Below are 26,450 nucleotides of genomic sequence, written 5' to 3' on the forward strand. Positions count from 1 at the left end.
AGAATAGAATAGACCTTGGAGGTCTTCTAGTCCAGCGCTCTGCTCAAGCAGGAGAACATATACCATCTCAGACAGGTGAATGTCCAGTCTCTTCTTAAAAATCTCCAGTGATGGAGCACCCACAACATTGAAAGCAAACTGTTCCACTGGTTGATTGTCTCACGGTCAGGAAGTTTCTCCTTAATTCCAGGTTGCTTCTGTCTTTGATCAGTTTCCAACCATTGTTTCTCGTCCTTCCCTCTGGTGCTCTGGTGAACAACCTGAACCCCTCTGCCTTGTGGCAGCCCCTCAGATACTGGAACGCTGCTGTCATGTCTCCCTTATTCTTTCTTTTCTTTAGACTAGCCAGCTTTTCTTCGTATGTTTTGGTCTCCAGGCCTTTGATCATCTTAGTTGCTCTTCTCTGAATTTTTTCCAAACTCTCAACATCTTTTTTATGATATGATGACTGAAATTGGCTGCAGTATTCCAGGTATGGCCTTACTAGGGTTTTATAAAGTGGTACTAATATGTAGAGAAGGTGATGTACATAGAAATCTTTTTTAATGTTACTCCCACTGTAACCCTGCAAACCAGGTTAGACTGTTGATCAACACCTGAATTATTACACCCTTACCTGTGGTAATTAAAGCTGCAATTCTGTTCATACAGCTGGTCCTTGACTTACAACCATAACTGAGTCCGGAATTATAGATGTAAAGCTTCCCCATTGACTTTGTTGTAAAAAGGTCACCAAAAGGGGATCACATGGCCCCAGGACAGTGCAACAGTCATAAATACATGCCAGTTGCCAAGCCTCTGAATTCTGATCGCGTGACCATGGGGCGGCTGCAATGGTTGTATGTGTGAAAAACGGTCATAAGACTCTTTTCCAGTGCCGTTGTAACTTCGAACGGTCACTAAACAAATCCTTGTAAGTCAAGGACTATCTCTAAGTGGGCCTGAATTTTAAATACCATCCATATTTCAACCATGCTCACCTTTTTAAAGAATCATCCTGGTCTTAAAACATTAAAACAAAAACCATTTCTCTCCTTTTGTCTTACACACACAAGTTAAATGATTAGAACAGCCATAAAACAAATAAATAGCACTAAAAGCAACATGTTCTAAGAAGCTATGCTGAGAGATGAGTTCAGAATCCCAGCCAGGCTAAAATACGGAGTGATTTCATACCCGAGATTTATGAGTTGTAACGATTTGCGGTTCAGTCAAATGAGCAAGCAGGCTGACTCTTGCAAAAATAAAAAAAAGCAAAATTCCCAGATGAAGTTGCTTCCAGCCTGCAGGACCCTGGTGATTTAGCAAACCAAACAATTCCAACCGAAAATATGCAAGGGTGGGAACTCAGCAAAGCCAGGCTGAAACATAAATTAACCAAGGCCCCAAATCTTTCACCTAGAGATTTTAAGGGTTAAGTGGAGCCTTGAGCACCCGCACCCAATTGTGTGCAAGCCTAAACAGGTACTCCTTGACTTACAACTGTTGGAAGAAAAGTCTTTATCATGGTTCATCCAAGCTGGGAATAAACATGGCAACTGCTTTGGGAAGAAAATTGTAGTTTATTGGAGAGGAGAGTCAGACAGGAAGATGGTTCTGGCAGCAAGAGAAGTGAAAAAAAAAGGACTGAGCACATGTAGGAAGTGGGTTTATATACCTTCTGGATCCTTTTGTTTGGAGTTGTTCCTGTGGCATGAATTTTGACCTGAGTCTGAGTGTGCCTTTGTGGTATTCTTATGGTGATGGGTTAATCCTATTATGTCCAAAGGTCATATCCTGCTTCCCTGGGGCTGATGACTCTTAGAGTTTGGATGGGGTATGTAGATCTTTGTCTTCTTAATCTCCTAGCTCCCTGGATTTACATCTGCATCTCTATAGAGCTGGTTTCTGCTTGGGGAAGGGAGACCTGGGGCTATTAAGAAAAACTGGGCATGCTTTCCTGCGTTTTTAAGATCTTTTCAGAAAAATATATTTTCCTGCCCTTTTAATATTTCCTTCTCTGGGGGGCTGACTTCTTACACAACCATTCATTTAATAGCAATAGCAACAGCATTTAGACTTATACATTGCTTCACAGTGCTTTACAGCCCTCTCTAAGCAGTTTACACAGTCAGCCTATTGTCCCCAACAATAGGGATCCTCATTTTACCAACCTCTGAAGGATGGAAGGCTGAATCAACCTTAAGCTGTTCAGGATTGAACTCTTGGCAGTGGGCAGAGTTAGCCTGAAATACTGCATTCTAACTACTGCACCACCACAGCTCTTACCACGGCTGTCTAAGTGGTTTACAGAGTCGGCATATTGCCCTCGACAATCTGGATGCTCATTTTATCGACCTCGGAAGGATGGAAGGCTGAGCCAACCTTGAGCCAGTTAGGATCGAACTCCAGGTTTTGGGCAGAGTTAGTCTGCAATACTGCACTTTAGCCACTGCAGCATCATGGTTTTTGGTGGTGTGGTCCTGGCCAAAAACGATCATTGGGGAAGCTGGATTCATTTAATAACTGTGCAATTCGCTTAATGACTATGATGACTTAATGACCATTGTAAAAATGAATGTAAAATTGGGTCCGAGCACAGGGTGTCTTGATTTATGAAAGCAATATTTTATAATGGAAATCCCGGTCCCAGTTGTGATCGTAAGTTGAGGATTGCCAGTATGTGTAATTGTTTTGTTGTTGATGATGGAGGTGGGAAAGAGGAAGGAGGAAATGGCGTGGCTGAGTTAAAACAAAACAAAAAAAAAATGCAAAAAAAGTCCCCCTCTCAAATGTAAAAAAAGATGTCGAGACTCTGGAAAGAGCACAGAGAAGAGCAACAAAGATGATTAGGGGACTGGAGGCTAAAGCATATAAGGAACGGTTGCTGGAATTGGGTATGTCTAGTTTAACGAAGAGAAGGATGAGGGGGGACATGATAGCAGTGTTCGAATATCTCAGGGGCTGCCCCAAAGAAGAGGGAGTCAAGCTATTCTCCAAAGCACTGGAAGGCAGGACAAGAAGCAATGGGTGGAAACTAATTGAGGAGAGAAGCAACCTAGAACTAAGGAGAAATTTCCTGATAGTCAAAACAATTAATCAGTGGAACAACCTACCTCCAGAAGCTGTGAATGCTCCAACACTGAAAGTTTTTAAGAAGAGATTGGACAGCCATTTGTCTGAAATGGTATAGGGTTTCCTGCCTGAGCAGAGGTTGGACTAGATCAGTGGTTCTCAACCTTTTTAATGCCGCGACCCCCCAACCGGTCATAACTCGAGGATACTCAACCGGTCGTAAGTCAAGGACTACTCAACTGGTGCAGCACCGTTTGCAGAATGGGACTTTTGGCGGGCTCAGCAGGGCAGAGACAGCCTGGACAATTCCTATTAGCTTTTGAAAGCCAATAGAATTAGACTCTATTCAAGATAGTCTATTCTATTGCCTTTCAAAAGCCAATAGAATAAAAGGGAGTAGCACAGCTAAGGAAAAGGGGGGAAAATGGTGGACTGCATTGTTTGGCGACCCCTGTGAAATGGTCGTTCGACCCCAAATGGGGTCCCGACCCACAGGTTGAGAACCACTGGACTAGATGAACTCCAAGGTCCCTTCCAACTCTGTTATTTTGTTATTCTATAAAATATTCAGACTCCCCCCACCACCAGGATTGTTCTCTGAGATTTGTTAATGGCAAAGCTTGGGTGGAACATTTTATTAAGCTGCAGCTATTGGTTCTGCAAGCAGTGAGAAGACTTTAATTTTTAAAATCATTTTATTAAAGATTTTAATACGTCTAGCAAAAATGAATACAAACTAAACTAAAAGAAAAAAAAAGTCTGGAAAGTTCAGAAAAAAAGAAAAAGGGGAAAAGTAGAAGGGAAAAGACAAAGGCAACAAAGACAATATTGCAGAAGGGGTATCTAACTTTCATCTCCCCAAGCATGAGCTAATATAGAAAAGGTTTCTTCTCTTGTAAAGTTACAAGCTTAAATTTTATCTATATGCAATCCAGGAATCATCATTTTAAAAAAACTTTTACAAAAATAAAAAGTCCACTAGGAATGATTAGGAAGAATAACAATAAACAGTTTATTTTATAATAATGAACACTAATAACAGATAATTTGTTTATAACAATAAACAAATGGCTCATGTCTGGTCAAATAATCCAACTTTATATTCCTTCTTTTTGTTCTGTGCAATCTTGTCCTATAAATCATTCACATAGCATCTCATCCCTCTGTTGCTGTTGAAACAGGACCTTCTTTTTTATCCATTTCTATTAATATAATAATCATCTGATAATGATCAGATGATTATTATATTAATAGAAATGGATAAAAGAAGCACTTCAGAATGACAGTCACTGGAACTGCATCCAGAGGTCTAATTTCTCATGCCAAAGCATCTGTTGGATCTGGAGGTTTCATCAGAATCAAATAATGTGTGCCATAATATCACAGTGCAAGCTCTTGCTATGCAGGCGGTCTCGTTTAGCAACCATTCAAAGTTACAACAGTGATTAGAAAGTTCCTTTTTGATCAAACCTCACACTGATGATCTTTGCAGGTCTGCAAAACAAAGGAAGATGAAGTCAGATCATAAGCACAGTCACAGATGAGGACTAGCTGTTGTTGAGAGAAAAATCTTCATCAGAGTCCAGCCCAAGCCGGGAATAATCAAAATGAAGACTGCTTTAGAAAGAAGGTTGTAGTTTATTGAAGAGGAGCGCCAGACAGAAAGATGGCTCTGGAAAAACTGCACACATGTAAAAGGGAGTGGTGGGCTTTTATATCTTCTGGGGCTCTTGAGGTTGTTTCCTGTTCCTGTTTGAGGCTTTGTATTTCCTGTGTCATGGACTTTGACCTGAGTCTGTCCTTTTGTTATTGGTGGGTTAATCCTATTATGTCTCCCGTCCTTAGAATTTGGGTGGGGATATGTAGATTTTAAGTGTCTTTGTCTTCCTAATTTCTAGCTTCCTGGCTCCAACTTTCCTGAATGGATTATTGAATTTGCATTCCTAAAAGCTGGCTTCTGCCTACGGCAGGGGTAGGCAACCTTGGCTCTTTTATGACTCGTGGACTTCAACTCCCAGAATTCCTGAGCCAGCCATACTGAGAGGAAAGGGAGAGTTTCCAAGCTGAGCCATGCTGGCTCAGGAATTCTGGGAGTTGAAGTCCACGAGTCATAAAAGAGCCAAGGTTGCCTACTCCTGGCTTAAGGGCTGGGGCTGATTTCTGGGGGGCGGTTTCTGTCTTTTTTTAAGATCTTCTCCATTATTCCTTTGGGGAAATATATTCTGCCTTTTTAATATTCCCAAAATATTTCTTTCTCTGGATTCTTCCCACACTGTATATGTGCATGCATTGTTATGCATGCAATGTTATGCACAACGTGCAAGTTAAGCCTGCTTCAATGTCGGCTCGGCCTGCAAATGATTTAAAGACTTTGGGGTCCGTAGATGTTGTTAAACTACTGTGGGGCAAGCAAAGGTCTTAACCAGTCTAGTTTCAGCATTCTCAACCTTGAGATGGAACAGGATTTTAAACAGTGATCTTCATCAGACGTAGACTTCAAAGGAAAAAAAAAAAACCTTAGATCTTAGTCTCAGACTGTGGTGTCATGAGTAATCAGGAATGAGAATAATTGAAAGGAAGACATTATGATTAAATGCATGCTTTGTAGGGACAGAGGTTGGGTGTGGGAGATGTTTGAACCTCACCATACCAGTGATGCATGAATAAGACCACGGTCAACATCTGAAGTTCCATTTCATGCCATTCCTTGGGGGAATGAGAGTACAACCATGACAATCTCACAGACTCTGAATCTCTGCAGTTTCCTTGGAAAAGATTTTCAGAAGTGGTTTGCCCTTGACTGTTTCCTAGGAATGGGAGGGAGTAACTAGCCTGAGGTCACCCTGCTGGCATTGTGTCTAAAGCAGGACTAGAACTCACTGTCTCCTGGTGATTGGCCCAAAGTCACCCAGCCAGCCTACATGCCTAAGACAGGATTAGAACTCAACATCTGCTGGTGATTGGCCCAAAGTCACACAGCTGGGTTTTGTGCGTGAGGTACTAGAACTCACTGTCTCCCAGTTTCTAACGGGATGCTTTAATTACTACACCAAACTGGCTCTAAAAAAGAAAGATTTTTTTTTCAGAATATCAGAATAACAGAGTTGGAAGGGACCTTGGAGGTCATCTAGTCCAACCCCCTGCTGTAGGCAGGAAACCCTATACCATTCCAGACAAATGTCTGTCCAGTCTCTTCTTAAAATCTTCCAGGGTTGGAGCATTCACAGCTTCTGGAGGCAGGTTGTTCCACTGGTTAATTCTTCTCGCTGTTCAGGAAGTTTCTCCTTAGTTCTAGGTTGCTTCTCTCCTTGGTTAGTTTCCATCTGTTGCTTCTTGTCCTGCCTTCAGGTGCTTTGGAGAATAGCTTGACTACCTCTTCTTTGTGGCAGCCCCTTAGATCCAAAAATCCAAGCCAACCCTAGTTGTAGTCATCCCATTTGGCAACACCATCCTGCTGAATGTAAATTGTGCTGTTCACCAAAATGCTTGATAGGATGAACATCCTGACCATAGGATGTTCCAGGCATTGCCCTGGAACAGTGCAATGCCATCTAATACCTAAGCCTTCACAGTTCTATATTTTTCTATAATGTTCACAATATAGCTGTTGCATTATAATTGTGGGGCCTGGAGGTAGCGTACACCGAAAATGTACTTTTGAGATCTTTGCACACTCTGATTTCAGGATAAAAGGTGGTCCAAAAAAAAAAAAATCATACCCTTTTGGATCTCACAATAGGTCTTGATTCTTGTTTCAATGCTGCCCCCTGACGTTAGATTACAAATAAGTGGAGATTCTGCTACGTTGCCAGTAACTGGATTTTAATTGTGGAATTCAACTGTGGATAAACCCTGAGTCAAACTTCTCACACATTTCAATGAAATGTATTTTGACAGAATATTGCTTATCCATTGAAATCAGAATTTTGATTAGATTTGATTGTGTCAAACATGATATTCATCTAATCTCAGGTTGTTTTTGGCTTCTAGTGACCACAAAGATAAGATTTTCTTATGATAACAGAATGACAGAGTTGGAAGGGACCTTGGAGGTCTTCTAGTCCAACCCCCTGCTCAGGCAGGAAATACCATTTCAGACAGGTGGCTATAACAGTCTCTTCTTGAAAGACTACAGTGATGGAGACCTTATGCCATTCCAGAGAAATGGTTGTCCAATCTCTTTTTAAAAACCTCCAGTGTCGCAATACCCACAACTTCTGGAGGCAAGTAGTTACCCTGATTAATTTGTTCTGTCAGGAAATTTCTCCTCAGTCCTAGGTTGAGTTTCTTCTTAATTATGATCTCTCCCTAATCTGGACTCCCAGCAATGCGCTCATTACCCCTTTAACTGAGAAATCAGGAGTAAAGGAACTTGTAACGTCCACACAATTTAATACCAGATCTGCAAAGATTAGGATGGTAACAGATCATGTGACAGTTTGTGGAAGTGTATATTGGACTTTGAAGAAACACGGCAGGAAAAGTATTGATGCTTCTGAACTTTGGGGGTGGAGAAGACTCCCGAAAATAATGTGGACAGCCAAGGAAAGAAATTCGTGGATTATCACACAAATGACCCCAGAATTCTCCTTTCAGGCACAAACGGCATTGAAACTGATGTGAATGGAAACCCTCTTTCCATTGTTTTTCAACTTTGGCAACCTTAAAATGTGTGGGTGTCAACTCCCAGATTACCTCAGCCAGAACTCTGGAATTCTGGGATTTGGAGTCCACACATCGCAGTCACCAAGCTTGAGAAACACTGTTCTATATAGCGATTGTAATACAGGTATTCCTCGCACTTACAACAGTTCATTTAGTGGCCGAAGTTACAATGACCCTGAAAAAAGTGTCTTATGATCATTTTTCACACTTACAACTGTTGCAGCATCCCCATGGTCACATGATTTACATTTGGATGCTTGATAATTAATTCACATTTATGACGGCTGCAGTGTCCCAGGCTTGTGTCATCCCCTTTTGTGACCGTCTGACAAGCAAAGTCGATGGAGAAGTCAGATTCACTAAACAACCGCATCACCAATTTAACAACTGCAGTGATTCATTTAACAAATGGGGCAAGAAAAGGTGTAAAATGGGGCAAAGAAATTTCTCAGTTAGCAATATAAGTTTGGGGATCAATTGTGGTCATAAATGAGGACTATCTACAGAGCTGTAGGAGACCACTGGGCTATTTTGTCCCTACTAGTTTTCCCTTTACTCAGCTCTTTCCAAAAGAGCAGTAGAAACAATCTTAAAGCCACAATGAAAAAAAGAATCACTCAAAGGAATAAACACAAAAATGAGGCTATTTTTTACACAAAGAAAAGCAATTTGAAAAGCATACTAGATTCCCCAATAAATTAATTGGTTGAAAACTTTAGGAAGCTTATCAATAGTGCTGAAGGCTATCAATATTGTAATGACACACAACAATATTTTTCAATTTAATCAAAATTACACACACACACACACACACACCCTAGAAAGAGTACAGAGAAGAGCAACAAAGAGATTAGGGGACTGGAGGCTAAAACCAGTGCTTTTTTTCTTAAAAAAAAAAAAATGTGCCGGAACTCACACACGTCATACAACCTGCCTTGCCTACCCTACAAGATTCCATCCCAAAAAGGTGCTGTAGCTCCGTTCTGGGCGTTCTATGAGAAAAAAAAGCCCTGGCTAAAACATATAAGGAACGTTTGCTGGAATTGGGCATGTCTAGTTTAATGAAGAGAAGGATGAGGGGGGACATGATAGCAGTCTTCCAGTATCTCAGGGGCTGCCCCAAAGAAGAGGGAGTCAAGCTATTCTCCAAAGCACCTGAAGGCAGGACAAGAAGCAACGGATGGAAACTAATCAAGGAGAGAAGCAACCTGGAACTAAGGAGCAACTTCCTGACAGTTAGAACAATTAGCCAGTAGAACAACCTGCCTCCAGAAGTTGTGAATGCTCCAAAGAGATTGTCTGAAATGGTATAGGGTTTCCTGCCTGAGCAGGAGGTTGGATTAGATGACCTCCAAGGTCCCTTCCAGCTTTATATTATGGATCATCGCAGTCAGCCAGATGTTCAGACTGGATTTGGCATTTTGTCTACCTATCGAGTCCTTACCCAGGACCTGGGATAGGCAGATGTGAATGTTTGATGGTATTACAGATATTGTCGCAGGATGGAAGCAGTTCCTAGTAAGGCCGCCTTTTGCAATTAACTAATAGCGAATTTGTCAATGCCAATGGTGTTCAAGTGGTGCTCCAGTTGTTTTGGGATTGCACCCAAGGAGCCTATGACTATTGGTACTACCCTTGCTTGCTTTTGCCACAGTCTTTCTATTTCTATTTGTGGGTCTTTGTACTTTGTTATCTTTCCCAGCTCTTTCTCATCTATTCTGCTGTCTCCAGGCACTACCGTGTCCACTATCCAGACTTTTTTGTCTTTCTTATCAACAATTGTTAAGTCTGGGGTGTTATGTTGCAGGTGCTTGTCTGATTGAATTCTGAAGCCCCAGAGCAGTTTGATTTTATCATTTTCTATGACTTTCTCTATTTCTTTCTCTATTTCTCTCCCACCATTTTTTGCTTACAGGCAAATAATAATAATAATAATAATAATAATAATAATAATAATAATAATAATAATGATGACAAATTCGCTATTAGTCAATTGCAAAAGGCGGCCTTATTAGGAACTGCTTCCATCCTGCGACGATATCTGTAATACCATCAAACATCCACATCTGCCTCTCCCAGGTCCTGGTAAGGACTCGATAGGTAGACAAAATGCCAAATCCAGTCTGAACATCTGGCTGACTGTGCGATGATCGATAATAATAATAATAATAATTATTATTATTATTATTATTATTATTATTATTATTATTATTATTATTATTATTATTATTATTAAACTGCTCTGGGACTTCTAGTAGTCTTCTGACTACTTCTCAAAAGGTGACTAAGAACGTAGCCACAGAAAAGCCCAAGGGAAAGGTTTCCTCTATTAAGATTAAATATCTCTCTTAGTATTAAGTAGAAATCTAAGAATCTGAGAAAATTAGAATTAAAAAAAACAGAAGGCCCTTCAGATAGTCACTCATGTTCTGGTCACCTCCTGACTGGACTACTGCAAGGCACTCAACACTGACTCTGCTTCTCAGAAGTTCATGTCATAAATATGATCTCATGGTTCTGACAGATGAAACTCTTCAAAGAACTTCGAGGCATTGTTTATCTTAAAAAAGTCTTTATTAGAGAAGCATAGTGTGGGCACTAACATAATCGAAGCCAAAAACTGAATTCCCCTCCCCTGAGCACATAGTATCAAAGCACAATTCCCTCCTCCAATTAACAGTCATAAATCACATTTTCCAGTTAGTTTGAAATGCAGGCTTTCCCTCCAGTTCTCCAGTCCGCCAATTCTTATCATCTCTTATTTCAATAACCTTGGGTCACACACTAAGTCTATGTCTAGCTAAACTCTCATGCACGTTCCTCCCCCCCCAGCATCATCTAACTCTAACTCAAACTCTAAGAGTAAAATATAAGAAGATGATGGTTGAATCTCCAACTGTTGTCAAAGCAAAAACATCCGATGTTAGCAGCATTGACATATGAGCCAAGCATGTGAGTTTTGATCACATGACCATATGAATGCAGTAACAGTTATAAGTATGGAAAAACTATCATAAATCACTTTTTTCAGTGCATTTGTAACTTTGAGTGGTCTCTAAATAAATTGTTATAAGTCAAGGACTACCTGTAATGCAAAATTTGCCTCAAATAAGCTTTCTGTTAGTAAGTAGAGGGAAAGTTCCTTTGAACAAGTCTACCCAATTTTATGATCCCCCCCCCTTTTTTTATAAGTCTCTCTCTCTCTCTTTCTCTCTCTCTCTCTCTCCTTTTGTCTTTTTTCCCATTTTGCTAGTTAACTTTTTAAAATGTTTCCTAATGTTTAATCAATAAAAATCAAGCTACATTTCGGCTAGGATGATCTGAAGGATGGAGTTGGGTGCTCTGATTTGGGTAAGGCGTATGGTGGGTGTCAGCTAAACTGGAAATTATGCAGAGTAATCTTTCATCGATACTATGACTTTGATTAGGAAATTATGCAGAGTAATTTTCCGTCCTTATGATGACTTTGATTCCCCATATTCAAAAAGAGGACTGTAGTTGAAATGAAAATGGCACAACTTTTAGCCCACTAGGTGGTGCCATAAGAAGGTGGAAAGCATGCACAATACTTCCTGTTAGCTTTTTTTTTTTTTTTAAGTTCACATTTAAATGCAATTCTTTGGTCTCGCCCTGGGAAAGAGATTCCTGCTCTTCTTCACAAGTTGCTTGAAAATGGCTTTCAAATTACCCTGCTTGGGGTTTTAGAGCTTGCAACAGAATGTGACTGCCATTAGGCCAATTCTGCCCTGACATACTGGTGTCATCACAACACCCATTTTAACACTTGTGCTCTGAAGATGCTGCCTTGGGCAATAGAAATGGGAGTTCATGAAGAGCGCAAAATAAGACCACTACATAGTGTGGGGGAAAAAAACAGGTCCAGTTACAAGCCGGGAATAAAAATGGAGGTTGCTTTTGAGAGAAGGTTCTTGTTTATTGAAGAGCAGAGCAGCATCTAGTTCTGGGACTGTTGATCAATAGATTTGATGTGTACAAATACAGTTTTACAGCATTTTGTAATTTGGAGATTTGCTTTGGGTGCTTTTGTTATGAGATTTGTTTAGCTTGTTTGCAAAGGCTAGCAATGGATCTAAAATACTGACTTCCTTGGTCCTAATCCTGTCAAACAAATGTAATTAATTTTATCCCCTCATCTTTTGTTTTCGTACCTAAGGCAGGACTAGAACTCTCAATCTCCTGGTTTCTAGCCTGGAGCCTTAACCACTAGATTAGAGGTAGGCAACCTTGGCTCTTTTATGACTCCTGGACTTCAACTCCCAGAATTCCTGAGCCAGCCATGCTGAAGGGAAAGGGAGAGGTTTCCATGCTGAGTCATGCTGACTCAGGAATTCTGGGAGTTGAAGTCCACGAGTCATAAAAGAGCCAAGTTTGCCTACCCCTGCACTAGGCCAAACTGGCTCTTATATGAGTCTCACATACGTGAACGTGGGATAGAGCGGACATTGTAATGGCATGGCACTGCTTTCATGATTTTGAGAGAATCATTGGATCCCAGAAATAGCTGTGGATCGCCAACACTTTGCCAAAAGTCAAGATGGTGACTGGGAGAGTGTATCCAAAGCTGCCATCTTGACTTTTCTGACACACATCCACTTCAGATGTCCCTGCTCTGGAAAGAAGAAATAAATGTTGAACTACAGAGTCTGTTTTGGGCAAATTGCTGCCTTTCTTTGCAATCCAGCACTCAGAATATTATTTAATCTTTTATCCTCAAATCACCCGATCCTCTTGAAGGGGAAGGTCATCCATCTTACTTTTATTCAAGCCAAAGAAAAGGTAACAATTAGCTCAAAGTACAGGAGTACAGAAATTTGATCAGGAGTGATCAAAAGGAATGGAATCGAATTGCAGAGTGGTTTTCTGCTTGACCTTAGCTTCACTTTTGGCCTTCAAAGCTCTGATAAAATCCAGGAACTATGGCAAATTGGTTTTAAATGCCACGAACAAAGGGAATGGACTGCCCAGGCCATGGGAACCTTGGCCTCCTAAAAAAGAAGAATGAAACTACTTTTCTATGCCATTTGAAAGTAAACCAATTAATTCCAATTCCCGCTTGAAATGGGAACTGGTACAGCAATTACAGCATTGTAGCCAGGACATTTTGAGGAACAAAAAAGCAAGTTTTGACCCCTTTCAAAAAGGAGGAAGAGAAAAGGAGAAAAGGATGGGCTAGTTCTCTTCTGTAGGTCATTCAAGAAAGGACATTTTTAACTCAAAGCAGCAAAAAGTTCTTGCATTAAAGCTGGGCTAAAATGTTATGGATGTTTCAATGGACGTATAACTATAAATCATCTAGCATATGAGAGCTAGCAAACTTTGTAATGAAATAAATGTAGAATGTTTATGGGCATTTATGGGGCCAAGATATTCAAGATGGTTGGGACAATTTCAGTTGACTTGGCTCTGGCAAACAATTATTGTTCTGTTTGTAAAGCTTGGCAGTGTTTGGATCGCCATGATGATGCAGTTAGATTGTTATACTTGCATTTTCTTTGGATCAGAAATTGTTTGTTTACTTGTGAACTTGCAGCATTCTGTTCAATGAAGAACTATTCTCCTCCAGTTCAAGGTTTAGGTGCAATTAAATGATGGAAGACTTGTGCCCTTTTTAGATGTTTTGCTTGTAAAAAAGAATCTAATAGAAAAGAATCTGTGTAGCTTAAGCTTGAACTGTAGAGACCCTGGTGTTCTTTGAACTTGGTTGTTCATTGCCTGACTAATGTTGGGGAAGAAGGAAGGAAGGAAGGAAGGAAGGAAGGAAGGAAGGAAGGAAGGAAGGAAGGAAGGAAGGAGAGGGAGGGAGGGAGGGAGGGAGGGAGGGAGGGAGGGAGGGAGGGAGGGAGGGAAGGAGGGAAGGAGGGAAGGAGGGAAAAGGAAAGAAGGAAGGGAGGGAGGAGAGGGAGGGAAGAAGGAGGGAGGAAGAAAAGGAATGGGAAGAAGAAAGGAAGGAAGGGAGGGAGGGAGGGAGGAGAGAGAGGGGAGGAAGGGAGGGAGGGAAGGAAGGAAGGAAGGAAAGAAGGGAGGGAGGGAAGGAGAGATAGAAGGAGGGAGGGGAAGAGAGGAGGGAGGGAGGAGAGAAGGAAGTAAGTTTTATTACCCAACCATGGTAAGATCTTCAGCACTGATGATGTTCCCTAGTTGGGTAATGAAATGTCTACATCAGACATGTCAAACTCGCTATGTCATGTGACATTGCGCGACATATCGGAACTTTTTCCCCATTGCCGGCAATGGCATGGGTGCGGTTTCTTTGTTGTTGTTGCTGTTGTTGCTGTTGTTGTTGTTGTTGTTGTTGTTGTTGTTATTATTATTATTATTATTATTATTATTATTATTATTATTATTACATCCCACTCAGCCCAACAGGCCCCCTTGTCTACATGGTAGCTGACTCCATATAGTAATTTCTGATCTTCAATTGTTCCCTCCCATCAGCTGGTCTTTAACTAACTGTTGTAATTTAGGTGCCTGATCCTTCATGAATTAATGCCATCTTTTTTTACCTCCTGAAGATGTGGTAGAACATAGTCTGGAAGGGCAGGAGAAAGGGGACAAAGAGACAGCAGAGCTTGGAATGTCTGGCAGGCAGGAAGAGGATGAAGGTGGACCAATGGTGGGATTCAAATACCTGAACAACCGGTTCTCTGCATGGATGCAGGCCTGGGCCTTTGAGGCCTAGAAAGGACTTCTGGAAGTGGCATCCATGCACTTCTGGTGGGCCATTCTAGGCCTAGGAGACCTCCTCCAGGCCTCTTGAGGCCTTGAACGGACTTCTAGAAGCAGTGTGCATTCAGCCGATTCTCCGAACTCAACAAAATTTAGGTGCGAACCGACTGAATCTCACGACTGAGGTGGACCCTTCCTAGCAGTTCACAGAAGATACCTAATAGTTATGCAGATAAGTCCTTTAATCTGGCAAGATTCTGTTTGTAGGTGAACAACTCCTCAGAAATAACTCCACGCATCATACTTGGTTCTTTGCAACCTGACAGTAATTCAGTCCTTCTCAGTCTTTCTCCACCTGGCAACTTTAAGATGTGTGGATTTCTAATTGTCTCTTTGTTGCACAGGTCTTTCCCCAGAATGCCACCACCACTGTTACCACCACATCACCACCTGTCATCTCTTCAGCGACCGAAGTCTACACACGAACACAGTACTGTACATGGCCATGTGAATGTCCAACAACAGTACCTCTGTGTCCCTCAGGGGTCAGTCTGCTCACGGATGGATGTGAGTGTTGTAAGATGTGTGCCAAGCAAATTGGAGAGAAGTGCACCGAGGCGGACGTCTGTGATATTCACAGGGGCTTGTACTGTGACTACAGCAGAGATGCACCTAGGTACGAAATAGGAGTGTGTGCACGTAAGTAAAGTAAATACCTTTTTTTGGTTTGTTTTAAAAAAGCAAAGTGTTGGCTCACATACTAATCCAATTCTGCTACTCCTTCTTTTGGGGATGACTCTGTGCAATAGCTCACCTCCTCCTTTTCTGCTTTTGCTTTGTGCTTCCAAACTCCTAAGCTGCATCAAGATCACGTGAAGTATTGGTACGGATTTATACTGCACTGGTAAGACCACACTTGCAATACTGTGTCCAGTTCAGGTCACCATGATAAAAAAGAAGAAGATGTTGTGTCTCTAGAAAGAGTGCAGAGAAGAGCAACAAAGATGAGTAAGGGATTGGAAGCTAAAGCACACACTGAGCAGTTGCAGGAAGTAACAATGTCTAATCTAACAAAGAGGAAAGGGGTTATACAGTATGATAGCAGTCTTCCAATGTTTGATGGGCTGTCATAGAGAAGAGTAGACCTTCATATAGACATTTCATTACCTAGCTAGGGAATATCATCAGTGCTGAAGATGTTACCCTAGTTGGGTAATGAAACTTCCTTCCTTCCTTCCTTCCTTCCTTCCTTCCTTCCTTCCTTCCTTCCTTCCTTCCTTCCTTCCTTCCTTCCTTCCTTCCTTCCTTCTTCCCTCCCTCCCTCCCTCCCTCCCTTCCTCACTCACTCACTCATTCACTTTAAAGAGAACCAGTAATATTAGGGCTGTAAGGATTGAGAAGCTCACTTTGTAAGCTGCCCAGAGTTTTGAAATAGTGAGAGGGCATGTAAATTTACTAAATAAACAAAAAATATTATAGTCCTTCTGTGGACAAAGCATCTCCCAGCCATTCATTAAAACTGCCACATCTTAATTCAGCCCTTTTCCGGAGCCCGCACAAAGATGCAGCTGCTTTCATGAACAAATCATGAAGGTAGCACAGTTTTATTGCAACTTTTAAAGCAGCTGCAGTTTTTTGCAGATTCATATGAAAACATACCCATGCTGCAGGCCCAAACTGCATCTGAATTACGTTTGAAGAAGCATGCTTTTTTATATAAATATTTTATTAATTTTCAATTTTTACAAACGTGCTTATTAGACAACATGTTGACTGGGTCCATTAATAATTCCATGGTACATATAAGCTTCTTCAAACTAAATCCAATATTACACCATCCAATACCTCTTCTCTTTTTCTGGTAATAAACATTTTTCCACATTAAGCAAATACAATTCTTATCGTTGTTAATAAATATACAGTTGAATATCAGCATTTATTACACTTTTCTAATAGTATCAATAATATCAGTTTAAAATATCTTTTCTAACCAAAGCATATCTTGATTGCATTTGCACTCAATATCCATTTGTTCGGTCAGTATCCTATTTTCACTTTTTTTCCCCAGTTTTAATTTCCCATCCATATTCAAAATGTCCCAATCATTTATAGTTTCAAACCAAGTTATATTTGGGTAACCAAAAGCTTTCCTTATACAAACTTCTTAGCATTTTCTTTTCCCTTTTCATGCCAAAATATAATATTCTGATTACCAATCTTATCTATCTAGTTATAATAATAATATCATGGTTCTCATGAATGAAATATATCAATGCCTAAAATGCGAAGTTGATTAATTATTATTATTATTATTATTATTATTAATAAATAAATAAATAAAGTTGGAAGGGACCTCGGAGGTCATCTAGTCCAACCTCCTGCTCAGGCAGGAAACTATAGCATTTTGGAGAAATGGCTATCTATTCTCTTCTTAAAAACTTCCAGTGTTGGAGCATTCACCGCTTCTGGAGGCAGGTTGTTCCACTGGTTAATTGTTCTGACTGTCAAGAAGTTTCTCCTTAGTTCTAGGTTGCTTCTCTCCTTGATTACTTTCCATTCGTTGCTTCTTGTCTTGCCTTCAGGTGATTTGGAGAATAGCTTGACTCCCTCTTCTTTGTGGCAGCCCCTTAGATACTGGAACACTGCTATCATGTCCCCCCTCGTCCTTCTCTTCATTAAACTAGACATACCCAATTCCAGCAACCGTTCCTTATATGTTTTAGCCTCCAGTCCCCTAATCATCTTTGTTGCTCTTCTCTGTACTCTTTCTAGAGTCTCAACATCTTTTTTACATCGCGGTGACCAAAACTGGATGCAGTATTCCAAGTGATCTTGATTCTATCCCTCTGTTAATGCAGCCTAGCACTATGTTGGCTTTTTTGGCAGCTGCAGCACACTGCTGGCTCATATTTAAATGATTGTCCACTAGGACTCTTGAGATCCCTCTCACAGTTACTACTGTTGAGCAAGGTACCCCCTATACTACCCCCTATACGAAACTAATCAAGGAGATAAGCAGCCTAGAACTAAGGAGAAACTTCCTGACAGTTAGAAAAATTAACCAGGGAACAACCTGCCTCTAGAAGCTGTGAATGCTCCAACACGGGAAATTTTTAAGAAGAGACTGGACAGTCATTTGTCAGAAATGGTATAGGGTTTCCTGCCTGAGCATGGGGTTGGACTAGATGACCTGCAAGGTCCCTTCCAACTATTATTATTATTATTATTATTATTATTATTATTATTATTATTATTATTATTATTATTATTATTATAAAGCCTACTGTGCAAAGTTGTATTATACTATACCTGTACATTTGGTTTTTCTTGCCTAAATGTAGAACCTTACTTTTTTCACCGTTGAATTTCATTTTGTTAGATAGCGCCCAGTGTTCAATGCTCAAGAGTGTTGTTCTTCTCACCAACCTTTTGCTGACGCTCCTTCTTGTCCTTATAGAAATGGTCGGCGTGGGCTGTCTTCTCAATGGAATCAGGTACAACAACGGGCAGAGCTTCCAGCCCAGTTGCAAATATAACTGCACCTGCATCAACGGGGCTGTGGGTTGTATCCCCCTGTGTACTGACTCCAAGCCGCCCCTCGTTTGGTGCCCAAACCCGAAGCAGATTAAGGTCAAGGGTGAATGCTGTGAAGAGTGGGCCTGTGATTATTCAAAGAAAATCAGGAAGACATCTCCACGACATCTCTCTTCAGCAGGTAAGATGGGGGTAAGGAAAGCCCAGCAACGAGGAAACTGGCTTGAAAGTTTGGATTAAACTCCATGAAACAGTGTTTCTCAACCATGGCAACGTGAAGACGTATGGACTTCAACTCCCAGAATTCCCCAGCCAGCAATGCTGGCTGGGGAATTCTGGGAGTTGAACTCCACACGTCTTCACGTTGCCATGGTTGAGAAACACTGTCACAAAGTATGGGATTTTAGGATACATAAAAAGTGGGAATGGGCGGGTTGTAATTCACCAAGTGGTGAGAACTCAGCCATTATTATAGCAACTTTGGTGAACCAAGTGATCACATTAAGCCTTTGTAAGGTTTTTTTTGGTTTGGGCAAAGCCCGGCAAAGGAATTTAACAATGTATTCTGTTGATCAAGGTGGGATCATGCCTGTTTTAAGCAAGAAACTGGATGGGTGACCTTGGGCTAGTTGCTCATTTACAGCTTGAGGAGGACCTCTCTATAGCAAATCACTTCTGAGAAATATGACCAAGATGGTTGCACAGACTTGTCCAAGCAGACTACAAGTCAGAACTGTCTTGAAGGCTGACAGAAAAGGGGGTGTCCTCAAGTGTGGAGATGTACAAAGTGTCTTCATACAGTAAGACCCAAAAGGCAACTTGGACTTTCTTTTTGCCTGAAGACTGTTGAAGGTTCTGGTTCATCCAAGCCGGGGATAAATAAATAACACAACAACTGCTTTAGAAAGAAGGTTGCAGTTTATTGAAGAGCCAGACAGAAAGATGGTTCTGGCAGGAAAGAGGAGAGAAAAGAAGGGGTGAGCACATGTGGGTAGTAGGTTTTTATACCCACTGAAGCCTTTTGTTTGGAGTAGTTTCCTGTTCCTGTGTTGAGGCTTTGTGTGTCACGTATTCTGACCTGAGTCTGGGTGTGGCTTTCTGGTATTCCTGATGGTGGTGGGTTAATCCTATTATGTCCCAAGGGTTATATCCTGCTTCCCTGGTGATGGGGCTAATGACTCCTAGAGTTTGGGTGGGGTATGCAGATTTTAGGTGTCTTTGTCTTCTTGATCTCCTAGCTGGGGCCTTTCTGATGGTTTACATCTGCATTTGTACAGAGCTGGCTTCTGCTTGGGACAGAGAGAGACTTGGGGGCAGGGTTGGTTTCTGCTTTTAAAATCCTTTTGAGGAAATATATTTTTCTGCCCTTTTAATATTTCCTTCTCGGGGGTGGGTGATTTCCCATAAGACGTTTTGCTTCTCATCAAAGAAGCTTCTTCAGTTCTGTCATCCAAGTCATGGCTGTCCCAAAGGTGCTTTTTCCCAAAGGCTTGCTTTGTTGCTGCTTGAAGAGGTTTCGCTTCTCCTCCAAGAAGCTTCCTCAGTTCTTGGATGACAAGCAAAATGTCTTAAAGCAAAGAGAAAGAAAGTCCAGCTGCCTTTGGAAAAAGCACCTGTGGGCCAACCATGACCTGGATGACTGAGAATCTCCACAGACATTCTCTTCATGAGACTGATAACAAAACCTCAACTAATTTCATCAATGCCTTTGCTTTGTCAGTTTATGGAGGAGACATTGAAACATGGCAGAAGAACTGTATCCTGCAAACATCTTCCTGGAGCCCTTGTTCCAAGACTTGCGGAATGGGCGTTTCCACAAGGATCTCAAATGATAACGCCCAGTGCCAGTTTATGAAACAGAGCCGGCTCTGTATTCTGCGCCCTTGCGAGGTGGACATCACCAAGCACATTAAGGTATCTCCTACGTAAGACTAGGTCAGTTGAGGGAACTTTTGGAGAGGAGAAGTCAGGGCTGCAGTGGGAGTTTGATCAGGGTTGGACCCCCCCCCCCATGGGAGGGAGGTTTTTCCGCAGACCGGAGAATGCGTAGTTTTGTGTGCTGCCTGCATCCTGTGGATGAGGTTTTGCTTGTTTGTCATCCAAGTCATGGCTGTCCCAAAGGTGCTTTGGTTGCTGGCATGCCGCGACCCGGTACTGGTCCACAGATTGGGGTTTGGGGACCCCTGCTTTACAGCACTCTCTGAAGGGTTTATAGAATCAACATATTGCCCCCAACAATCTTGGTCCTCATTTTATGGACCTTGGAAGGATGGAAGGCGGAGTCAACCTCAAAAGGTTGTCCAATTTATCCAGTGTTGGAGCTTCTGGAAATAAGCTGTTCCACTGATTGTTTTAACTTGTCAGAAAATTCCTCCTTAGTTCTAGGTTGCTTCTCTCCTTGATTAGTTTCCATCCGTTGCTCCTTGTCCTGCCTTCTGGTGCTTTGGGCCCCTTCTTCTTTGAGGCAACCCCTCAAATATTGGAACACCGCTATCATGTCCCTCCCTAGTCTTTCTTTTCATTAGACTAGACCAGGGGTAGGCAACCTCAGCTCTTTTATGACTCATGGACTAGCTGCATAGCTGACTCAGGAATTCTGGGAGTTGAAGTCCATGAGTCATAAAAGAGCCGAGGTTGCCTACCCCTGGACTAGACCTACCCAATTCCACCAATAGAAATTTTGGGCTTAGTTGTGATCGTTAAGTTGAAGACTACTTTTATGTTTTCTTTTCCTTTTAGAAAAGCTTGAAAGGATGTCCATTTTGGTCAACTTAAGTCGAATTTGCACCATCCATGGTTAATTCTTTTCATGTCTCTTCTCTTCTCCCTTTCTTGTAGCCTGGGAAGAAATGCTTAGCAGTGTACAGAGGAGAGGAGCCCATGAACTATACGCTCTCTGGGTGCACAAGTAGGGTCAACTACAGGCCTAAGTACTGTGGCCTTTGTATGGATGACCGTTGCTGTACGCCCTACAAATCAAAGACCATTGAAGTCAACTTTCACTGTCCAGATGGGACCAGCTTTTCCAGGAACATCATGTGGATTAATGCCTGTTTCTGCAACCTGAATTGCAAGAACCCCAATGACATCTTTGCTGACTTAGCTCATTATCATGATTACTCTGAAATTGCTAATTGACTTGACAGGAGTTGATGGGAGGGGGGAGAGGAGAAGCACAAGAAAAAAAAGGAAAAAAAAAAACAGGCTGCCAAGACCTACAATGTATTATTACTCTGATTTTACAGAGGGTTAAAAATTAATAATTAAAGAAGAGGTTGTTGTTTTTGTTGTTATTGCAACTGTTTCACCTGGATAGATAGATAGATAGATATAGATATATATAATTTCATCAAGGTAGCTTAAAGCTACCTTTGGCTCAATCTGTGGGTTTTAGAAGTCATGCTGGGAACAAATTGTTGGAAAGCAGGCTGTTAGCTCTTTGTGCGTATCCACAGCTGTGTGAGAGACTAAATCAGCTTTTAAGATCAGGTTTCTGATCTATCAGGCACAACGTTGTAATAAAGCAAGCCCGTTGCTGAGCATTAGCAAAGAAACTAATGGGATATTTAAGCTTTGAACCCGTTTGGTCTTTCCTTTCTCCTACATATTTCATAAAGTTCAGTAATAGTGGAACTTAACTTCGTAAATAAGCTCATAAAAGCTACCAGGCTGTTGTATGAGCTAACCAGCTGTGGGCTGAGACATGTGAGAAATTATGGAGAAAAATGGAGATTTCCTATCCTTGCAAAACCATCATTCGTTTCTGAGCAGTGCATAAAGGAGGGAGTGTTCCTAGGAACAGGGAACACAACTCACTTCTCTGAAGAAATGGCTCTTTTTCAACTTTGGCAAGGCTGGCTTGGGAATTCTGGGAGATCTCTTTCCCCAGCATATTCCACACCAGGCACCAGTTTCATGAAAGCCATGGTTTGGCACACAACCTAGATCCCGTGCACGTGGAGAAGACGTTTTGCTCGCTCGCCCGGTGTGGCCCGGTTCCTAACAATCCATGGACCAGTACCAGTCTGTGGCCCAAGGGCTGGGGACCCCTGTTGTAGAAGCCTTTAAGGTCAACCACCAGTGACTTCTGGTTCCCCCCCCCCCAGAAGAGTCGTGTTTTTGAATGGCAAAGACAAGCCAGCGAACAGGGAGATCATGTCTTCAACCTCTGTGTCTCACTAATTTCTTGGAATTGGCAAATCACCAACTGCTGCTCAGGTTTCACGTGTCCCAAGTTGTTTAAATGCCGGTCTATAGCTACCTAAGCTCCTTTTTATCCTTTCCTAACTGGTCTGATTAGATGCCCTTCGGTAAACTGCCACCCTCCAGATTTACAAGGACACTGCTTGGAAACCAGCTTAGTTGTGATCCTGACACACCTAAGAGATTCAGGCTAGGGAAGAAAGAAAGACTGACTTTTAATGTTTTTTTTTAAAGTCCTGCTCATTCAGTTATTCATAATAAAAAGCATTATTCCTCCTCCTCCTCTTCCACTCCCCCACAAACAAACATCCTTACCACTATTCTGGACACAGAAAAAAAAAACCCAAACACTGCAAAGTTACAAATTTATTTTGTTTGAAATAAATACAAATAATTCATTAATAAACTTTCCCCCAAATAGGCATGTCGAGCCTATTACAATCTGCTATTCCTCATTATAAAGTTTCCAGAACACTTTGAAGTGGTTATTTGAAGGAGGAAAAAAAAACAAAACAAAACCCAGGCAATTAACCTAGGGTGGAAATCAGTTCTCGTAAACTACCTCAGATAGTCAGCTCCGGAGATGCTAAATGATGTAAATGCTCAATATCCAAAAATTCATTAGCTATATTAAGTCTTTGTGAAGTAGCAAATAGATCAAGCCAGTGGAAAAATAGATATAATTATGTTTCTATAAAAACTAGAATTCTCATCTATGCCAGAAACCTGGCGAGCTGTCTTGCTCATAGCTTCCCATCCTGTAGCGCTGCAGACACCGGCAAAGTAGCTTTTAAACTGTAGAATCAATACAATCTAATTTTACAATCATCAAACTAAATCTCTTTATTACAGCTTTGCCTCTTCCTCCAACATTTTTCGGACATTTATCCAGCTCCAATTTCAAAGTCTTAAGAGGTTGATCAGATAGTTCTTTGTAATCACTATACACGAATTCCACTGTCTTAATTTACTGCTAGAGTAAATTCAAGAATGAGATGCTTGTTACTTCTGATCCAAACAATTTTGAAGCAAATATTAGAGGTGAATGAGTGGGTGGGGATATCCCTGCAGGAAAACGTGCAATACCAAAGTGGTTTAATTACAGTAAAGACAACAGCTTTATCTATTGCTGCTGCTTCTTAAAGATATCACCCGTTGAAATGCAAAATTTAAGACCAAATTTTTAAATTTCTAAAAATCCCGAACCCTTGCTCTGATTAAGCAGCATGAAAGGACTGCAACTAAGTTCTCAGGTCTGGAATCTCTGAAAGGCAGTGGGCTTTGCCTCCAAGTTGTATCAATTTCCCCGTTTTTAATGTGGTTGTGTAGCAAATAAAGAGCTTGGATGCTATCCATGAAGCCAGTCACTCAACTCCCTTTGAGGAATAGGTATAGTCAGACCAGAGGCTGAAGAGTTTTGAAAATCTCCCACTGTTTTCTTTTCTTTCTTCCTCACCTCCCCTTCCACAATGAAGTCTTAACGGGTGTTTGTATGTAGGTCTTTGGTTGTTCGGGTTTTCTCCCGCGTAAAATTGGAAGTGTCTTGGCGACGTTTCGACGAAGTCCCATTCGTCATCTTCAGGCTGGTGTTTTCGGCTTCGTGCTTCGAGGACTTCATCGAAACGTCGCCAAGACACTTCCAATTTTACGTGGGAGAAAACCCAAACAACCAAAGACCTACATACAAATACCCGCAAAAACCTCAGAATATATATATATATATATATATATATATATATATATATATATATATATATATATATTGTATATATATTAGATCAATAACTGGATGAGTGTTAAAGCCATCTAGAAGTAGCTGGAAAGAAGATCAGCCATTTGATTAGGGAAATAGAGCATCTGAGATGTTTGGTTTTTTTTTTTTTATTGGTCCCCATGGATTTGAGGAAGGGAGGGGCAGAGATCCATTTGTTATGGGGAACACCTTAGGTTAAATATTGCAATGCACAGCCCGAGGTGGCTTGATCATGGTTTGGACAGGACACTCCCACTGACTTGGGGCTCGATTGTCCACTGGTCTTGGCAGAAGTCGAACTCAGCTCAATCTCTGTGGCAGCCTGATTCCGGGGAACGTCCCCAGTTTGGGCCCTGCTTCTGGGGCCCTCGCCTGTGTGAGACCGACTTCGGGCACCTTCCGCGGTGTGGGATCGGCTCCTGTTCCCTTCCATGGATGTGACACTGGAGCCGGAAGCTGTGCGGGATCTCATTAGTCTGGTCATGCTTGCGGAAGGCACTGTCAACGGAAAACTCGGCATTAGGAGGAGATACATGAATTTGCAATGGCCATTGTGTAAAAATGGAGGAGGGTGTGTGTGTGTGTGTCTGTGTTGCATGCAGTTTTTTCAGCCAAGAACCAAATTAGGCCACGGATCAAAGCGTGAGTAAGATCAGGATAAGAAATACATTGCTTTATTTATTTATTTATTTATTTGAGACTTATATACCGCTTTAAGTGCAAGCACTCTCTAAGCGGTGTACACCAGTAAGCAATGTATATATATATATATTTACATTGCCCCCAACAATTTGGGTCCTCATTTTACCTACCCCGGAAGGATGGAAGGCTGAGTCAACCTTGAGCTGGTGAGATTTGAACCGCTGATCTGCTGAACACAGTCAGCTAAAGTGGCCTGCAGTACTGCACTCTAACTGCTGCGCCACCTCGGCTCATTTATTAACTGATCTTACTGTCAGGCATCAAAGATCAGGTCCACATGTAAAGGTCTAATTAATCTGATTTATGACTACTCAGGCCTACGCACAGCAATCTTCTCAACTAATAGCTAGTACCTGCTTTGAATTAGGTAGGGGTCAACAAAATTCAAGGGGAGGGTTGCCCATAGTTTGCTTGTAGCTACATAGAGATTCTAGACTCGCCCCTCTTTTAACTCCATCCCCAGTTCTGCCACTCCTTCCACTATACTTACATAATTAACAGAATTATTTTTCTCCTTTTTCATGATGGTTAACTTTTATCGCATTAAAACATATATATATGGGGAGGCTCTGGAGACTACACCCAAGGCTCCAAAGAATAGGGTTTATTTATGTGCTCCCTGATGTAGGTTTTCTACCCAATACCACAAGACAAAACCCCAAGACAAAAATCTACTGATTATAAGTGTTTTGCGATTAAGGAAATAATTTAGAAAAAAGAAGGGAAGAAGAGAGAACCACAAAATCTCCAGAGATAACAATGACCAAAGCAGAACATCAGTCAGATACATCGGGACTTCTCAAACAAAAGCACCTGAATGCATCGTACACAGTTTCAGCCACACAGACACCCACCCGTGACAGCAAATTGCCCAATTTTTTTTCCCAAGCAACAACTACTTACTGTATCCCATTCCTTGGATGAAGTATTTAAAAGCTTCAGCAAGCTTGGCAGGCTGTAAAAAGGAAACACAGCATGAATGTAATAATCACCTGTTATTAAAGATTTCCAAAAAGGGAAATTGGACAAAGAGTAGTCAAAACAAAAGACCTCAGATCCACTGAATACGTTTAGAACCGTAGAAGAAATTGCCAGCTTAAAATACCTCTGCAATCCAACACTAAAGACTTGTGGAGTTGAAGTCCACAAGTCTTAAAGTTGCCAAGGTTGAGAACCCCTGCACTAGATCAAAACGGCTCTCAACTCTGCTTATGGAGTTTTGCTTTCCAACACAGATGGTAAGTATAAATAAATGGATCCGGTTTGCAATAGACCAAATCTTGGTGAAATCCTCTTCTGTACTCATTACCTTCGGTCGCCCCAAATCAATTCTCACCTGGGAAACCTGAGGAAGACCACCACAGTCAGCCATCTGCAAAAGAAAAAACAGCAATGTTTTAATTTTTTAAAAAAATCCTACTTTCTCAACAATACCAGTTTACTTGCCCTGACTTGACAACCATCTACATAGGAAGAACAGATTTTATCATTGGACGTGAGAAACAAAAAGATTTCTGGATACAGCATAGAGACGTTAAAGAGATGTTTCTGTTTAAAGGTGGAGATGTATTTTTACCCTTCTGGTGATAACGTTCACTCAGAAATCTGTTCGGAAGAATTTTAAGGAGGGTTTTCTAATCAAAGTAATATTCCATTTTAGCTGGAGATTCCCAATGCCTGCTGGTAAAGGGGTAGAAAAAATACTTATTTTCCAAATGGAATAATTAGTAATAATAGCTAGGAGGTCTTAACCCACACTTTGTTCATAGCGTATAACAGGGGTCTTCAAATTTGGCCCTTTTATGACTGGCTGAGGAATTCTGGGAGTTAAAGTCCACACGTCATAAAAGGG

The 26,450-nt window shown here is 41.3% G+C and overlaps 2 protein-coding genes across 5 annotated transcripts in view; one reads left to right on the forward strand and one right to left on the reverse strand.

Moving 5' to 3' along the window:
- CCN4 (cellular communication network factor 4) overlaps window positions 1–23,558 on the forward strand; it is a 31,335-nt gene extending 7,777 nt beyond the window's left edge. The window contains exons 2-5 of the mRNA XM_039350461.1: window positions 14,811–15,105; window positions 17,864–18,121; window positions 19,661–19,854; window positions 20,779–23,558. Of these exons, the coding sequence (XP_039206395.1) occupies window positions 14,811–15,105; window positions 17,864–18,121; window positions 19,661–19,854; window positions 20,779–21,078 (1,047 nt within the window). The 3' untranslated portion in view covers window positions 21,079–23,558. The remainder of the gene's footprint in view (window positions 1–14,810; window positions 15,106–17,863; window positions 18,122–19,660; window positions 19,855–20,778) is intronic.
- Window positions 23,559–23,987: 429 nt separating this feature from the next.
- Window positions 23,988–26,450, reverse strand: part of NDRG1 (N-myc downstream regulated 1) — an 84,278-nt gene continuing 81,815 nt past the window's right edge. For all 4 annotated transcript variants that reach the window (XM_039350462.1, XM_039350463.1, XM_039350464.1 and 1 more), the window contains 3 exons: window positions 25,935–25,970; window positions 25,502–25,553; window positions 23,988–24,394 (listed from right to left, as the gene is read on the reverse strand). In XM_039350462.1, the coding sequence (XP_039206396.1) occupies window positions 24,087–24,394; window positions 25,502–25,553; window positions 25,935–25,970 (396 nt within the window). In that variant the 3' untranslated portion in view covers window positions 23,988–24,086. The remainder of the gene's footprint in view (window positions 24,395–25,501; window positions 25,554–25,934; window positions 25,971–26,450) is intronic.

Source organism: Crotalus tigris, unplaced genomic scaffold, assembly GCF_016545835.1.
Source record: "Crotalus tigris isolate CLP2741 ecotype Arizona unplaced genomic scaffold, ASM1654583v1 scf7180000018335.1346539, whole genome shotgun sequence".
Taxonomy (NCBI): Eukaryota; Metazoa; Chordata; class Lepidosauria; order Squamata; family Viperidae; genus Crotalus; species Crotalus tigris.